The sequence below is a fragment of the Rhopalosiphum padi genome, chromosome 3 (assembly GCF_020882245.1).
Source record: "Rhopalosiphum padi isolate XX-2018 chromosome 3, ASM2088224v1, whole genome shotgun sequence".
Lineage (NCBI taxonomy): Eukaryota > Metazoa > Arthropoda > Insecta > Hemiptera > Aphididae > Rhopalosiphum > Rhopalosiphum padi.
In genome coordinates, this window is record NC_083599.1 from 46,191,298 (window position 1) to 46,210,889 (window position 19,592).

The 19,592-nt window shown below is 25.8% G+C and overlaps 2 protein-coding genes across 2 annotated transcripts; both read left to right on the top strand.

Annotated features, from left to right (window-relative positions):
* The first annotated feature begins 203 nt into the window (after positions 1-203).
* LOC132924199 (small glutamine-rich tetratricopeptide repeat-containing protein alpha) lies at positions 204-6,528 on the top strand. The gene is made up of 7 exons (XM_060988364.1): positions 204-428; positions 2,701-2,913; positions 3,189-3,307; positions 4,098-4,247; positions 5,006-5,242; positions 5,328-5,393; positions 5,590-6,528. Exons 2-7 carry the CDS (start codon positions 2,701-2,703, stop codon positions 5,726-5,728), a joined length of 924 nt encoding a protein of 307 aa, XP_060844347.1. The 5' UTR covers positions 204-428; the 3' UTR covers positions 5,729-6,528.
* Positions 6,529-6,547: 19 nt separating this feature from the next.
* LOC132924198 (pickpocket protein 19-like) lies at positions 6,548-19,551 on the top strand. The gene is made up of 10 exons (XM_060988363.1): positions 6,548-6,642; positions 6,728-6,931; positions 10,069-10,228; positions 11,733-11,875; positions 12,979-13,135; positions 14,047-14,341; positions 16,323-16,376; positions 17,034-17,169; positions 18,622-18,743; positions 19,215-19,551. The coding sequence occupies exons 1-10, from the start codon at positions 6,548-6,550 to the stop codon at positions 19,337-19,339; spliced, it is 1,491 nt and encodes a 496-aa protein (XP_060844346.1). The 3' UTR covers positions 19,340-19,551.
* The last annotated feature ends 41 nt before the right edge of the window (positions 19,552-19,592 follow it).

Sequence of the window (19,592 nt, forward strand, 5' to 3'; positions counted from 1 at the left end):
GTGTTTATCATAAAAACGGTTTGATAAGAAACCGTGATAATGATTCAGCATTTCAGCATACCGGACGTGACCACTACCAATCGTATTGGTCGTAGATACGTGGTCGAACTTCGTTTGTTCTGTGGTTTGTCGATTTTTACAAAATGTGTTATTATTATTACTATTATTATTATTAACAAATACGTCACTTCATGTACCTACTAACACAACTCGTTATCATAGCAAACGCACCGAGTCATTCCGGGTTTGTGGACTGCCTAGTGCTTGGCCATTTTTATTTTTGACAAAATGCTACTCGCTAATAAACCGTAATACTTATATAACAAGGTACGGCATTCGAACGATTAAACGGCATTATATTACCATTATATATTGTTATACTAGTTCAGTGAGAAAGATTAAAGATTGCGAATAATCCATCGTGTAAGGTATGTTGAATTCGATTTTATACGTGTTTACGTGCAGTGTAAATGACACGCCATTATGTTATTAGTATTTCTTGATTTTATCGCGTCTCTGTCGTCACGTCAATACTTTCGAAAATATTTCGGTTTTCCGAATATCTTTTTCCTTAGATGTAAACAATATTTTTAAAACATTAATCTAGTCATTGTTAGATGTAGTCTATAAGATGTAGCCGTTTAATGCTTTTATCATAAGTCTTAATCATATTATTTTGATGCTATTAAATATACCAGATCTTCGCGTCCACAGACTTCTTAACAGGGTCGGTGAAGAAATATTCAAGTCAATGTATGAGTACAGCTTTAATGGATAAGAAGACTTTGGTACTTTTCTGTTATCCTGACCACTGGCCGATGCCGCGACTACTGCTAGTCTAATTCTATTATCTATTATCTAGACTACACATATTGACGACCGTCGTCTTCAGTCAATCTTTGTCGTCAGCACTATTAAATGATAATATTAGTTATATCTAACTGACATTCAAATTTATTATTTTAGTTATTATCTAGTATTTATTATTATGAATCTTTGGAATTTACCGAATTATGAAAAAGATGTTGAATTTTTCAAGAGAAGGCATTACTTCCAAGACACTGTCAATGTAAAAATGGTCTTAAAAAAAAATTATATTTCGTGAAAAATGAAGTTTTTTGGAAATGTAATATTAATCCATGTCAATAATAAAAGATATATGCGTATTGGTAATTGGATGGAAAATAGTCGTTTGTCTTTTTTAACAATACTTACCTTGTTTTATATATTGCTGGAGTGCAGAAATGACGTCCATTAAATTTTGTAAACAACATTTGATTTGTATATGAATCATGGTACAGTGAAACCTCTATTAACGGATACCTCTAATTAGCAGACACTTCTCAATAACAAACACAATTTCCTGTCCCGGCATAGTCCCGTTGAAAATAATGAATAATGCTCCTCTAAATAGCGGACACCTCTGAATAACGAACGCAGACCGGTTTAGGTTTAGTCCAAAGTGTTTAAATATGTCTAAATAACGGACAGCTATCTAAGAAATACAAACTTATTTTAGGTTTATTGTCATTAGTTACTCAACTCCAGTCTTATTTTGTATAATATATTTTTGTACATCTCAATTTCTAAATAATTGTAATAAATTAATGATAAACCTAAGTAAAATATTTTTTTAAAAGTCAATAAAATTTAAATTCTCAGACATAAATACATACATATTATTTTATTGATTTTTTCCCAATAGCGGGCAATTTTGTCAATCCTGTGAATGTTTGCTATTCAATGGTTTTACTGTATTATATTAATTATATAAATGAAAAATTCATGTTGGTCACGACTTCGAGGAGGTAGTCGAGATAATGGAATTGAGACTTGTGGTATTTGGGATAACAAAAAAGTATTGAACTTTTTGTATAGATAAGTGACCCATCCGGTTTGACACTAATGATTTAATAACTTTTCTGAGTAATATGCAATAATGATATTAGTTAATATACTTAAGATTCTATAGACGTCGTTTTCCATGGGTTAACAAAACCTATAATTTATGTAGATGCACTTTACCTTAGTAATAAATTTTATCACAATTATAAATTATAGTTAAAATTCTTGGAAATAAATCAATGTTGGGTTACAAATAGAAGTGTTAAAATTACTGTAGAGTATTATTGCTAAGGGTGTCATTCAACTAAACTGATAAAATATACAGACATAAAATATGACGTAACCTTTAGTGAAAAATTTAATAACCTAAAAACTATAGTTTTCATTGCAAAAAATGTTTAACATCTTTAGTTTATTTATAGCAAGGTTAGTAAATTTATGGCTACTACCAAGAAGCTAGTATATTTATTTTTCACCTTTTTTATCATGTTTATAACTTACTTTTTAATGATTCAGCAATATTTTTACGAATGTTTTGACATTTTAAAATAAAAATAAGAAATGAATCATGAATATTGTTAACTTATACAGTGAAACTTCTATGTAACAAAGTCAAATAAGCCACAAAAAAAATTTGTAATATGGGATTCGTTAAATAGAATTACGTATTCATTAACAATGAAGGTCATAGTTCTTAAAAATATTTTGTTAGACAAAAAATTTTGTAAAATGGAAGTTTTACTGTATTAGATTCATAGTAGGTGGTATCTGGATTACTAAACTAAGTGTTAATATACTATGTAAGTGCTTAACAAATGTAATATCTAATATATTATTTGTATTAATTTTTACAAGATGGAAGACAAAAAAAAGGTGGCTCTACTTATTGTAAACCATTTGAAAACCCAACTAAGCAATGGTAGCTTCACTGATGAATCATTGGAAAGTATGGAAGTAGCAGTTCAGTGCATTGAGTCAGCCTATAATTTAAATCCAACCGAATCAGATAGCGTTGACGTTAAGTTGGAAAAGCTTGTGAAAGATTATTATAAAGTTAAAGAACATAAGGTAAATAATTTATTATTGATTGTATATGTATACATGAGATAAAATTTACATAGTTCATTAATTAAAACATTGTCTTAAATTATATTTATCTCATTACTAATTTATATTATATATATAATATAGCTTATGTTTGTATGCAATTAAAATATTCATTTAGTGGATTATATCATGATTATATTAATTTAAATATTTCTCATATTCTTATGAACTATAATTTGTATTATTTATATTTAATTGTTCAAGTATGTTAATTGAACTATATTATTTTATTTTAGGAAAACATTAAGGCAGAAATAAGTCAAGCTCATAAAGATGAAGCTGAAAACTATAAGAAGTATGGAAATGATTTCATGAAAGTTCAAGATAATGACAAGGCTATAGATGCTTATACTATGTATGTTAAAATAATAATATATTATAATAAACTTCTTGGTTAATATTTTAAATATTTTAATAATAGAAAGTAATTTATAACTTAAAAATATTAATATTCATAAATATTGTTCTTTTTCATTTTTAATGATGAGTGGGGATACCTGGTGGTAATTATTTAGTCTATTTTTAATGTATTATACATTTTTTTAATTTTTTTTAATATAACATGCTCCATTGAATATGTCTATATCTTAGTAATAATCATAAAATGTCAAAAAAAAATTTTTTTATTTTTTATTTGTGTATTATACTAAAATGAAAAGTAAATTAATTGTTTATCACAATTTACTTTAATATAGAATAAAAAAAAATGTTTTATCATTTATAATATAATAGGTAATAATCATTTGGCCGTTAATACAATTTTATTAAAAATATTTCTATTAATTGAGAGAACCTGCACTCTCTTCTATGTTGACAATCTGGTCTGATACCAGGACCCGGGGGTGCAGTAAAGGTTAAATATTAACTACTACATACTGTTTAAAATTTGTTTTATTTCAGTACATAATTAATTTACAAATTTAAAGTAAATAATGAAGTATAATTTAAAATATAAATAATTAAATGTCTACTCGATATTTTTTATGTACAAATAATAATTTAATACTTTTTAACTATAATTCAAATAAAAGTATACTATTTAAAATATACATTTTTATGTAAGATGCACTTTTATGTACCATTATATTTTTAACACTTTTTATAATTAATTACAATTATTTTATCAATATTAATTTTAATTTCAGATCGATCAAATTAAATCCATTCAATCCAATTTATTATTGCAACAGAGCTGCTGCCTTTAATGCTATTGGCAAGTACAATAATGCTATTGAGGATTGCCAGAAAGCAATTGAACTTGACCCGACATATTGCAAAGCATATTGCCGTTTGGGGTGATTATAATTTTACTTTATTATATTTAATAACAACATTCATTGAAAATTAATTATAATAACAAAACCATAGAATATTGGATTGAATTATTGTTTTACATATTATATTATTAATATAACACAAATACTTATTAGGTTACTAAAAAGGTAGTTAAATAGAATTATACTTAGTGTCTATTGTATATCAGTTAAAAAATTCAAGTGGCTTTTGTCTTAAAAATGAATTTAACCCATTTTAAAAATTAAACTTCAAAAGTTTAAGCTATGATTACATTAACTTCGTTATACATTTCGGTTTAACTTATTAATTTTCTTATTCAATCTTTAAACTTATTTTTGCTATATCAATCTATGCTTAGTACAGTACAGTTAGAAAATGTTATTTAATAACTACTTAGTATTCTGTATAGCTATCAAAATTATTATTGTTTATCATACTAAATTTAAAAAAATTAGCACTATTCCACTTTAGAAAATACGGTTTTAACTACTGATATAATTTATATTACAATTTAGTACCTTTTTAGATGCTTCTCTTTACAAATTCAAAGTAATTTTGGCTTTTAACTTAATATAATATATTATATTTATGGAATAGATGTATTTTATTGTAAGGTTTCTAATTTTTAGGTTTAATTGTATTATTGAGTACTTATTTAAATATAAAGATACTAAATCATAGAATATTATTATAATTGTTATCAATATTTTTTTGTCTTATTAAGAGAATAATCTTTATGAGTATTTTATTTTTTTAGATTAGCTTTTTCTTACTTGAAAGATTATCACAAAGCAGTGTCATGTTATAAAAAAGCTTGTGAATTAGATCCTAATAACCAGGGTTATCAACGGAACTATCAGCTTACTTTGAATAACTTGCAAACAAATTCTGGAGCATCTTCACAATCACCAAATGACCCTCCTATCATGGCAACTCCAAATTTAATGGAAACCGCTGCACGTATCATGACTGATAATCCAGAAGTTTCTTCTGTGTATGCAATTGTTTTTACTAGATAATTTTATTACTGCCAAAGGCTAACATTTAAGAAATGAAAATCATTACTATATGTTTTTTAGGATAAACAACATTTTGGGAGATGTAACTAATTCTGGCAGTGAAGGACTAGATAGACTGATGCAAGTGTGAGTATTTTTTAAATACTAGAAATAAATGTGTATGTTCATTATTATTATAGTGTAGTTTATGTGCTATTATATATTTATCTATAAATTCTGTTTCAAATAATTTATATAATATTAAAAAGCTAGAAATAAAAATGTGTATAGGTATTAAAGATAAATTTAAATTTGTTTTTATAATTATTATTTTGTTTTGTAGTGGACAAACTATAGTTACTCGCCTACAAACAGCTAATCCTAATCTGTTAGATGGATTACGGATGCAATTTCAGAATGCTCAAAACGAAGGACAACCACCACCACACAATGGATATCACGATGATGAACCTCAACCTTAAACTAACAAAATATAAGCTTTAATAACTTTAATTATTTTCCTTATTCATAAACATTGATATATAATTATTGATTACCTTTTTTTTTAAATTCAATTAATTTAATCGGTGTTGTTTAATTATTTTTAGTCAGTAGAAGTTGTCAAACATATAAGTGGTTAGTGATCCCACCTACTATAAAGCAATACAGTACATACAAAATAACAATAACTGTTGTTAAGATATTTGAAAACTATTTAACCTATTTTTTACTACTGTTTTTTTTTTTATCAAATCTTTAATTCATTTGATTTTTACCAGTTATCTTTACCTTTGCTTTAAGTTAATATTGTATTTAATAAACACATGCACTTTTGATGTATGAGAATGTTCTACAATTACTTATGGTGATAGATTTTGATAACCACACATACGTTTGGCAACTTTAATAGTTCTTTGAAGTACAGTATCAACTATCAATTCAATAATTTTGACCATGGTTTTCATAGTAAATTAAATCTAAGTAAAATTAAAAATTATGTCTGCATATTCTGTATTTATACATATATATATATATAGTGTATATTCATATATAAACATATTAAAAATAATGGTCATTTTTTTTAATAGTGCCCTTTTATTTGAACTGTTTTCATTCCTTATCTAACGATATCATCTCTCCCACGCCCCTTCCATAAATGTGTAACTATTTATATTCAACATTTGTATTGTATTTGAATCCCAGTAACATTTAACACATATCCAGTGTCTAATGTTTGTAATACATTTTTAAATTCAAATATAATAATATTTATGTAACAATATTATAATATTTTATTTATCATGACTCTAAAATCTATTTGGATTGACTACTGTGAAAATGGTTCAATACATGGTTTAAGGCACATTATTCAAAAAGACGAAAAACCATTGATGAGGTATCTAATTATTCATACTGATGTGATTGATATATTATATAACTTATATTTTTTATGGTTTAAGATGATTTTAAATTGTACACAGATTTATATGGGTACTGTTGTTGATTGTAGCCAGCATTGCTATAGTGGTTTTGGTCTCAGCGTCTTGGGAGAAGTATTCTTACTCCTCAATGGAAATCACTGTTGATGATCCTCGTTTTCCACTCACCAAGATTGATTTTCCAGCAGTTACTATTTGTCCTATCAGCAAGATCGTATACTCAAAGGCTCTCGATTTAGTCCTTAAGTATATACAATTAATTTTTTAATTCTTTGAGTGTTTTAAGCTCACATAAAATGTAAATTATGTTTATCGAGTAAAGTTGAATAATAATTTATTTTGGTTGATAAAATACAACTGTAGATTAGAATTGTGGAAAAATTATATAATTAAATAATATTTCAACTGCTAAAGTTAGAAGTAGAGTGTATCAATTGATACTTTAATAATAAATTTTATTTGTTCAAAAAAAAAGGGAGTTAGCTATTATAGTTGCATGTCTCCAAGTATCTTCGAAAAGGAAATATTTTTAAAAATAGTTTTTTATTTTCTCAGAAATGTTATTATTTGTTCAAAAACCCATAGAATGATTTTGAAAAATTGCATATTTGGTATCTATTATCTAAGCATTCTAAACTCAACATAAAATAATATTTTCGGAGGTTACTTATTTGATTATTAATTACTAATTTCAGATATATCTCTGTTTTGTATATTGGTATTTGTTTTAAAATTGTAGTATTTTAAATAATTTATTGTAAGCATCATAAATTATACCAAACTATGAATTAAATATAAGGCAATTGTTTTGTTTCTATATTTAAATTATTTTTGTATTATAATACATAAATAATTATGAAAGAATATATTATTATATCTTAAAATTAAAATGTTTCTACTGAAATCGGAATAATATTAAATTAATTTTAAAGTTTTTATTTCAATTTCTATACCTATCTACTGTAATAAATTTATATTAGGTATATGCCATTTGTATGTTTCTGAATTGCCATGGTTACCATTATATAATATATAAGATTTGATATCTACTTAAATAAACACTTTTGATTAATGTCAATCAATTTTTGGCTAACCTTTAACTTCACTACCTAAGTATCAAATTAAACGTTATTTTTATGATTTATTACAATTATATAACATGTTAATATGGCATCATTGCAATACCCAGGTATTGATAATAACCAGATTTCTAAACATAATTTCTGTTTAATACCTATTTATTATATAATAATTTGTAAATATTTAACTCGTATTTAGATAATATTTTGGAAATTAATAAACAATGACAAATTATTACAATAAAATAAATTAAGCTATTTAACATTTGGAAATATTATAAAAGTAGATAGTTATATATAATGTATAAAAATATACTTATGTTATAGATTTAGAAATAGAGTTCTTCCATGTTGGTTGAGTTATTTATTTTTATTTGTATCTATCTATTTTACTGTATCTTAAAGAAACAAAATAATTAGAAAATCTGAAAATAGATATAAGATTAGATACCTATAATTATTAAATATATCTAAGGTGGTGTCTCTATCTATAGATGCACCAAATTATTTGGTTGCGATGATATTAAGAAAACGCTGCACCCATATTTGTTGTCTTCGTGATTCGTCTTATAAATGCGTAACGAATTTACGTTCAACAGTTCACGTTTATGTTAGTAAATTTAAAAATATAAGAATGAATCGACCTATTATAAAACTTTATAGTAGAATGTAATCTATATTTGTATGTTGGTTTTTTTATGTTAGATAATCATTGAATTTTTGAGTTTTGCATAAATTAGTGTATAAAATGTCCATTTTCCCGTTTCCGCTAAAAGCTGATCTACGAGTATCGATATAAAACCAATGTATACAGATATATATTCAGTAAATAAAGTTCTTACTGTTATATTTCATAATAGGTCGATTCACTCCAATTTTTAAATTATTGATGCTTAACGTAGGTAGGTAAACTGCCAAACGTAAATTTGATGTTATGCACTTTTAAGACGAAGACGACAAATGTGGGTGTAGCATCCTTTTAATTTCTTTTTTTCTTATAAAGTACCTACCTAATTTTGTTCAAATAAATTATTATGCATTTGCAAGTTGGTAATAAACTAATAACTAATAAATAATTAATATGCATACAAAAAAATTAATAAGCTGTGAAACTCAAACTTAAAATTCACAGGTGAAAAACTATTATCTTAGTTATTATAATATTTTTAATTTTAATATATGTAATTAAAGTAATAAGTACCTATCTACTAATAAGTATTTATATACAGGGTGATTCTTTTATTAAACAACACTAATTATTTCGAAATCTATATTTGTTTTAGAAAATATTTTTTTTACATAATTTCCAGTCGAAATAAAACAACATTTTTTTTATCATTATAATTTTTAAGGTTTTTAATGACAACATACATTTTTAGTTTCATATTCCGAAGCAGGATATAATTTTAAGTAGGTACCTATTTCAATACATGAAATCGAAATTCGGACAAGTAGTTTATGTCGTTTATGAATTATATAAGTATTAATGAGCAGAGTGTAGAAGTAGGTACAGGAATACCTCGCAAAATGTTGGTCTACTACTTCGATTATCTAAACTTTAAATACTTATAAAATACTTAATAACTTATTAAATTATACACTACTCATCCAAATTTCAATTTTTATGTATCGAAATATTCCGAAAAATATTCTGCTTCATAATATGAAATAAAAAATGTATGCTATATCATTAAAAAAGTAAAAACTTAAAAATTATAACTAAAAAAAATTTAATTTATTTAAACTAATATAAAAACTAATAGATTTTGAAATAATGGGCATTGCTTGATAAAAGAATAACACACATATATATATTAGTCCTTTAAATTATCAATTCCTTTATATATACCTATATGTATATATAAAATATATAAAATATAGTTATACTATGGGACGTATCGCATATGTCATTTGTGCCAAAAACAACCTAAAGAAAAATATATTTATGTAATTTGCGCCACATAAAACTAAATAAAAGGGCATTTTGTAATGTGCTTAAATTTATCTGTTGTGGCGCAAAATACCATCTCCCACACTATGAAATATTAATACGGAGTATTATAATAGCTAGGTACTTGAGTAATATCTGATGTACCTGTTATGACGCGAATTAATATATGTTGGTAGATACATTTTATTCTTTTATATAGGTATTATAGATATCTATCACCATTGGTTATTAAATATTAATAATACCTATATAATCAATGCTATCACCTATATCTACCTATAAAGTGGGCTGTTGGTAAAATTAGGTACGTTATACATCTATAGCATTTACCTACATTTTTTATTTATTTTCAGTAAATATTCTAACAATTCCGACTTAAGAACCAGATGGACAAATTCGTTACAGGCACTTGGAAGGATAAAGTTTCCACACAATACAAATCTATATTATGTTCTACAAAATCTCCCTACAATCAAAATACCCCTAAACGAAATATCTGATCTCATGATAAAAGTAAGTCACGCTGGGTTAAACACTTAAAAGAATACTCGTACAGTCGTACATACCTATAAACGGTATTGCATAGGCGTGCGCAGACATTTGTGGAAAGGTGGGCTAAGTCAATAAAGATTAAGAAACCTGAACTCTGATGGAAGAAACAATTAAAATGTTACATAGTTTAATTTACCTACTCATAATCACCCACTATTTAAGGCATAAATCATTCATATGAATATATGATAAAAAACAGATACATATTTTTTTTAAATTCAATAAGAAATATTTTAATTGCCAACATAGTTTTAAATTTTATAAATAAATATAAAATTTCGCAATCTGTAATGGTAATATGTTATCAATTTTATTTTTAAAGACATTTAATTTGTTATTATTTATTATCATTGAGTATCAGTGTTATTTTTCACCTACCTATTTAATGTTTTATGATTTAAAAAATCAAAAATCGTGATGTTTAGATCATGTATTACTATGTATAAAAATTTCGGTACGACTCGCAGGGTGGGCCACATGGCCTACCCGGCCCCTCCTGTGCGCGCACTTATACAGTATTGTTAAGTATAGCCGGTATACATTTAAGTTAAGGTGGTCTTTAATTTACCTATGATGGCTATGAAATTGGTTCAAACTTTTATGCCATAAAAGTATTGAAGTTTAACTGCCTATAAGGTACTTATGGTTTATGGATTTGTAATAAAAAATACATTTTTAAATTACGTATTTCATCAAAATTTGAACTTTAAATGCTTATTAAAAAATCATTCCTATATATCTTTAATATTTTTTTACTGCAATTATAACAACTTCTGAGTTCTGACACTCATAAAAAATTATTTTGGATTTATGTTTAACTTTTATAAATAATTCAAAAAAAGTCAAAATATTTTGAAAATTTTATGGTGTACTTATAGATAATACTAATTTAAACATTCGGTGAACATTTCACGAATCTGTGGTTGTTATTTTTAGTTACATAAAAAAAACAAAAACAACTTTTGAAATTGATTTGTGTAAAAATTCCCGTTTTTTTGTTTATTTATCCCGATAAGTAAGAAAAATACTGGGAATTTTTTACTTCTGACCCCTTAAAGAACCAATTATATTCACTTTTCTTTAAGAAAAGTTGCTGTAGTTAAAAATCGAAACTTTTTACTCCCTTAAAAAAACATCTTTATAAAATCAATATATTCCTCGATCCGCTCAGAATCTAAAAATATTGAACAATTACATTTTTCAAATAGATAAGTCTATAGGTACATCGATCACGATCCGATAAAATACATTAATATATTTTTATCCATGTCCCTTGAGCCTTAGACCAACAGGCTATTTTTTATTTTTGCAGGGGGCACACGTTTCGTGTTATTCCATTGCAAATAGTAGATTATAGATCGTAGATGTAAATTATTGTTTTAGTTATTTTCATTATATTTTCGTTTGATTTTTAATCTTTTAATGAGTTTGTTTCAACATATTTCAAATAAATCATGATATTTAGTTGGCACCGTCCATAGAAGACATATTTCAAAAATGTTTTTGGAGAGGCATAACGTACAAATGCAAGGATATTCTGCGATTTCAACGTACCGAAGAAGGATTTTGTTATTCGTTCAACAGCCAAACAGCCGAGAGGAGTATAAAGTAGGTACATACCCTACTGACACAATTAGACACTAGAGAGCCTTTATTATAACATATTATTAGCTTTTATTATCAAGAATTTCTAGTTACAACCACGCAGGGCGATTATAAACCCAATATAATATATTGTATGTAGCTATGGATTGAACAAATGTCCATTGTCCATGTTCTATTATAGGACAAGCAAAATGTATTCAAAATATGATCGAAAAGCAAACAAGTTATACCTAAGTGGTCACATGCAATAATTAAGGTTGCGCACGATATAATGGTATCCATACCACTTATAGTCTGATACATTAAAATTATAAATCCGGGTTCACACCCGTTTATCGTGTCGTGTCTAAAAATTGAACTAGGCTCAACTCGCAATCAATCACGGTCAGTGAATATCACTATTATAACAGCCAGTCTGAAATCTGAATACAATGCATGGAAGTGATGGAACTACTAACTAGACACAACTATATAGCTAAATGAACCTGGCTTAATAACATATAAATATAATAATAACTTTAAAATATAATACGACGAATATTATTATAGTTAATAGTTATTGTAGAACTAAATAACTAGAATCGAACTATAATTATTATTATAGTAGACTTTTCAATCACAGTATACCGTGTTTTATAAAGTATCTGTTCTATCGTTATATGTAAGTACTTAGATGTTTTTCATATAGATAGGTAGGTTACAACACATAGGTACACACAACACACTACACACTTAGATCATATATATATAATATATATAAATTATATATACATAATCTAAAGGTACATTTGAAACCATTAAAAATTGTATTTTTATAGAAGAAAAAACTTTTCGTTGAAATATTTAACGTATGAAAACAAAAATACGCATAAAGAAATCTACATATTTTATATTTCAATATATATCACGTTATATAAATAGGGTATAACAATTTTAAATGGTAGGTACCTAATATGACGTTTATACTCGTATATAGACATTTAGTATGTTTTTTTTATTCTATTAATCATTTCTTTTCCTATAAGCTTGTGAATTATGACTATAATTTAGTATAATTATTCTTTTATAATAATGTTTTATTTTAATATAATATATTATTATTATAGTGACGAAAGCAAAATTAACCCACCATTTATCGGATCGGATGGAATACTTATTCCACTTAGAAACAACGCCGCGGGCAAAGAGACCGGACTTAAATTAATAATGAGCAATATGAGCAATCAATTTTTCCCAAATGACGATCGCAGAAGAGGCTATAACGTAAGTAAATAGGTACTTACAATATATTTTTGTGATTGTTGTATGTATATTGCTGATATTGAATCCCAACGTCTATTTAAATATTATTCATAAAGAAATAGATATTTTCAGTATCGTTATATACAGTTATATATATAGTCCATATCAATAGAAAAATAATTAATAATAACATAAAAAAAACCAAAATATTTTGAAAATTATGATGTTATGCTTAGAAAATGTTAAACTGCTAATATTAATATTTGGTAAAAATTTCAAGTATACGAGTACATCATTTTAAAACCAATAAATCAATTTCTTCGCTTAGAATTTATAAATTTAATTGTTAAATATTTATTTTTATTACGAGTATATCGATTAAAAATAAATATAACTTATTTAATTATGCTTATACTGAAATTATTTAATTTTAACTTAATATGGAAGTCAGTTTCAATATAAAACTAATCCTAATTCCTAATGTAATTAAATAATGTTGTATTCGACGTAGTTACTTAATTATAGACGTTATAGTATGTTGTCTGAGCTTTGCATCAGTAGTGTTCTTAATCCATTTTATCTAATATATGTTTTGTTATAAAATCATCAACTTATGTACATGTAAAATAATGGTATGTTCATTTAAAATTGGAATTATTACAGACTACAGAGTGTATACCTACTACTAATAGTCTACTATTATACATGGATCTTTATACTACGTATTAGTACCTACTTTTCACATCAAAAATATTTTCGTTAAAAATGTCTATTATAATTTATCCGTAAAAATATTTTTGGTAACATAAACGCCTATAAGTGCGCATGTAACCATAATAATAAATTGATAATTGTAAGTCTATTTTTTAAAAAAAGTTCTTAGAAGTAGACACTTTATAAAGGCAGAGTTAACCGTAATTTATTCCTTACAGGTGATGGTACACACCCCCGACTCCTTTCCAGACGTGGCGACCGCCTATAAGGTGCACGCCATACGCGATCGCATCTCGCTGATATCAGTGAGCGTGGCCCAGGTGGAGGCGGATGAGTCGCTCGACCGTCTAGACAGTGAGAACAGTCAATGCTACTTGTACAAAGCAAAGGCAAAGAACCTTAGCTCACTGTTACATAAGAGCAGCAACGAGGACACGTGTTACATCAAGTGTAGGATGAGGGCCATCCACAAGGCATGCAACTGTACGCAATACTTTTTCAAATTGTACAAAGGTGCAGTGAGTTGTAACAACTTTTAAATGTATAAAAATATTTATAAATTATAGTAAAAAAAACTGCGATAGGACCATAACAGGTGTAGGCATGATTTAGGAGTTACGATTAATTTAACAGCCAGCCACGGGGAATCTACATTATACTATGGTTGTTATATTTATATAATATGTTACGATGAATGATGTAAGCATAGTAACGGCAAATGATGTCATTTAGCTAAAAATTGGTAAATGATGTAAATGTAGACATTCCTCGGTTATTGACGTCAATTATAAGTTTAGTTTAAGATTGATGTTTAATTCATCTATATATTATATATCGGTGTGAACGACATTTAAGAACGTTCAGTGTTAAGTGTATAATAGATACGCAACAGAGCTTCGTTTAATCGTTTAATGTTTAAATATCATAACTAGGGCGCGGGTTTTTATGTAAAAAAAAAGTCAAAATATGTAAATATTTATGTTGTTATTTTTGCCAAAATATGTATTAAAAATCATGAAATATTTAACAACAAAAAATGTATATTCTTAATTAATTTTTAATAATTTAAAAAAAAGTAATATAGATATACAATTCTGATATATAACATAATTTTTTTTGTAATTTAATTTATTCAACTTCGAAACAGTTTGAAACAATAATGTACATTTGGAGATTTTAAAATTTAAATGTGTGGCGGTTCGATCTTAAAATTGATTTGTATCAGCTGAAAAAGCATTCCACGTCAACTGAGGTTAATGGGGCATATTTCATATTTGATGTATCAGAAAATTTTAGAAATTATCAAAAATTTAATATCCATTGATGGATTTTTATTTGTATTTAGAAGAATATTTCTAATAAGTAATAGTTTTTATATTTTTTAAACCAACATTTTTAGCTAGTACGTCATTTAATTTATTTTTTATTATCACTCCAGATTCTTTTCGAACTTCATTTAGTATATTTGCTGCATTTTCCACTATTGCTAGACTTTCAACTAATTTGAGATTCGATGTTTCTAATTTTTTTATTACTTCAACCAAAAAACAAAAATTTAATAAAATATATGCTAAATTATTTTTAAGCTCGTCATTTTGCATAATATATTTTGCTTTTGCAATAGAAATTGCATTATCCTAATTGAGATTTAAAATTACGTCTTTATTTTTTTCGAAATTATTATTATAAAATATAAAATATTTGCAAAATATGTACTTGTTAGTAAAATATTTAAAAATGTGTATTTACATCCAAATATGTGGAAATATGTAACATAAAAAAGTGTCATTTTATTCAGGGTGTTATAAAACGTGCTTATATTTTTAATCAGAACGAAGATATCTGCATTCAATATAACCCGAGTAATAATATGAAATGGTTTATTAGTTTATTAGTTAGTATCTCCGCTTTTATTCTGGTAAATTTAAAGATAGGGAAATATCAAATAACTCTACGCAGGATTAAGAATAGCTGCAGGTACTGATGTCACTATAAAAATTATTGTAACATTAAAAAATGTGCTTGCAATGCAGCGGAAATATTGTAGTAATCTTAATTGTAAATAAAACCAATAAATAATATATTTTGTACCTACTTTATTAATTTCAATTAACCTAATACAGTAATACTTTTTATTAAATGAGTAGTAAGACAATCAATTAAGTAATAAAATAATTAGTGTTTTATTTTAGATTTATTATTATTGACCACTAATCTTGGTAAATGATGTCAATGACCAGTGAGAAATGTACATTTAAGTTTAAAACGTGTTTTTTATAAAATTTAACTACACGATTAAATCATTTTGGTAAAATATGTCATTGACCGAAGAATGGCGTCATTTACCAATTTTCGTCTTATATATTTGTATTTTGTATATTATGTATAGGATTATTTCAGCTTGCTACAATATAGGCGACTAAAAAATACATTTTTTTGTAGTTGCATGTTATATAAAACAATTTTTAATAATTGTATCAATGTTGTTTTATAGGCCTCGGAAGTCATTGCGGAATTGAACACATACCTTGTTTGATAGCGAACGATAGTAAGGCTGTGCATTTTACGATATTATATATTAAATATTATTATAGTATTATCTATTATAACTATGCTGTATGGATTTACCTATATTGGCTATATTACAACCACTTACAAGTTACAAGTTTACAACTCAACCTATTTTAATCAAACGATTAAAACATTAATTATAATGTGCTAAAAGAGTTCATACCCATAAATAAATAATTTATAACTTCTAAGTTTAAATTATATATTATTGGAAAAGACTTGTTAAAATGTTAGGCCAATTTTGAATATAATATACGTACATATAACTTAAATGATACATTGTCACTCCTCTTATTAGAAACTCGTTAAAATTAACATTTAATTTGTGCAATTAAAAAAATATGTAACTTATAATACCTATTTGTATTTATCGTTTAGAATTTTTAAATAATAATATAGCATCGATTTTAGTTGAACGTGACTTAAAAAATACATTGAATCTATTTGACAGTTATATTTTGTTTTAAGTTCCTTCCATGTGAAATATTTATGTACGATCGAAAATTGTATGTACATGGTACAGCTAGTACCGCAAAACGTACTTGATAATTTCTAAAAAATGAACATTTATATATAAAATAACTAAATAACTTTTATATTGGCGCACTATAATATTATATTATTTGTTATTTAGTACTTCAACGCAACCCTCAAGTTTCAGAAGACGAACCAGGGTTTCCTAAATGGAGCATGCCATTTGCTATGAACTGCAGTTGCCGACCGCCTTGTTCGTTTATGACGTATACTACTGAGCTTCGGTATGAAAATAGGTAAGTACATCACAGTGAAATACTTCGATACTTCATTACTACTGGCAATTGATATGACTACGTTATAGAGATATAAGATACATTAGAAACGTGTATGTACGAATTATGTCCTGAAAATATTGAACTCTAGTACTCTAAAAAACTGTCGTACGATCTATAATATGTGCACATCTATATTTTTTCGAGATTAACAAAATAATCAATATAGTAAGCTCAAATAATTTTTTATTTATTTTCTATAAATAACGATAAAAAATTATTCGCTGAGTAAAAATTCTTAAAAATGTAATACTAAATCCCACATAAGTTGATCTTATATCTGTATAAAAATATTAAGAATATATAAGCATGATCATTCTTGTATGCATCTTAAATGATTATAGCTATTAGGCATTAGCTAAGGTATTAGAAAATTTAATACAATATTCCACATTAGTAGGTACTTCTTTATTCTTACTAGAACTAAAAAATCTAAATAATGTACAATCTAAACTATTTTTCATAGGTATTTTAAGTTCAAATTTGGACGAAATTATATATTTTACTAATGAATGACGATTTTAATTATTTTGTTATAATTCAGAATCATTAATCGTGGTCTCGCGGGGACTTAAAACATTCATGCATACGGCATACCTGTATTTTGAATTTAACTACACGCAATAACCTTTTCAAAATATAAAGAATAATTTTAAAATATTTTATACTTTAAAATTTTTGACACTGTTTGACGGTATTTACTATAAGGTTTTATTAAATAAAAAGTTAATCGCAATAATATACTTAATAATATGTTATAAATATTTATTATTATAATGATTAAATACTATTAATATAATAAATGCAATGTTTTTCTCTAAAATTAAATCAACTTATCGTATCATTAATAGTACAATATAAATTACTTTAATAATTATTCCAAAAACTATTTTGAAAAATAAACTTATTATAGTGATAAGTTGACAGACTGTCTCCGCTCAGAATTCTTTTTTCATTCGCAATAAATTCAAATTTAGCACTTGTCTTATTCCATTATCATTTTCAATCGAAACCTAATGTATAGCAAATCGGTACCCACTTGTCCACTTTCTTATGAGTATAACGTATAAGCAACAATATTATTTAAAATTTTAATAATGGCTTTTCTTAAAATAAATATTGTATATACAATTCTTGTAACAAAATATCATACGTGATCTGACAACTAATTTGCCTTTTATAGGTCTCTCTGAATAGTCTAAATAGATAAAATTGATTAAAAATTTAAAACTAATTATTTTCGTGTTATTTATTAAATAATTTAATTTTAATATGGTCCCATCTGTGATAGGTAGTAAATTTGAGTTTTTTTTTATTATATTAGTATTATTTTACTAAGTGCGGATCTAACATAATACTAAAATATTTGTCAATATAAACGTAATCGATCTAATAACTTATTATTATTTTAAGGCAATTTGTTAACAATGAACCGTCATCTTCGAGATACGATGTATACTTGGAAGTCAATTATAGAGAACTTTATGCTACAAGCTACCGACGATCCATGAGATATACTACTCAAGATTTATTGGGTAGGTTTATTACTATATTTTTTCATAATATGAAATCACACATTAAATGACCTCAAAATTGTTTGACGCTTTTCCTTACACTTATAGAGAACCAGTTGAAAAATTCAAAAAAATGTTTCTTTATTCTTACTCTTTATAGTAGTATAGGTACATAATATAACATTTATATATTAATTATAATTTATACATTATATTCAAAACCTACCCAACCTCTTGTGTTTGAAGATTCTAAGTTAAAATATCTGAGTAATTCTTCTATAAATTATTTAATTTTTATAGAATTTGGAACGCATAATTTAGGTATAAAAATGGTTTGTACTGTAATATTACCGTCAATGCCGATAAATATTTACATCATGGTTTTTTAAAACTAAATTCAAAACTAAAACTTTTTAATACCTTATGTAAGACCTATGTATCGAAATCGGCCCGTTATGATACAATAATATTGAATAATTTTACGTCCAACAGTGTCGTTCGGTGGAGTAGCTAGTCTGTTTCTTGGTTGTAGCTTGGTAAGTATAGTGGAAATCCTTTACGTCATCTACAAGTCATTCTTGGTAATTGTGCAAATCCTCTACAATAAATACAAATGAAACAACAGTCAACAACCCATCACGATGAGATGCAACATAGGTGAAGCGATTTTATTAAGGGCTTAGATTTATAAGCACTAAAAATCACGGAAATATATTTTTTTTAAATATGCTTGTATGCACCAAAAATTTCTAAATATGCTCTTATTAAAACCACGTTTAAAAAAAAAAATTATTTTGATTTTAAATAAATACAAAACAAGTTATAGAAATGTTTATGTATTCATTTATTATGGTATTATACCTAACAACC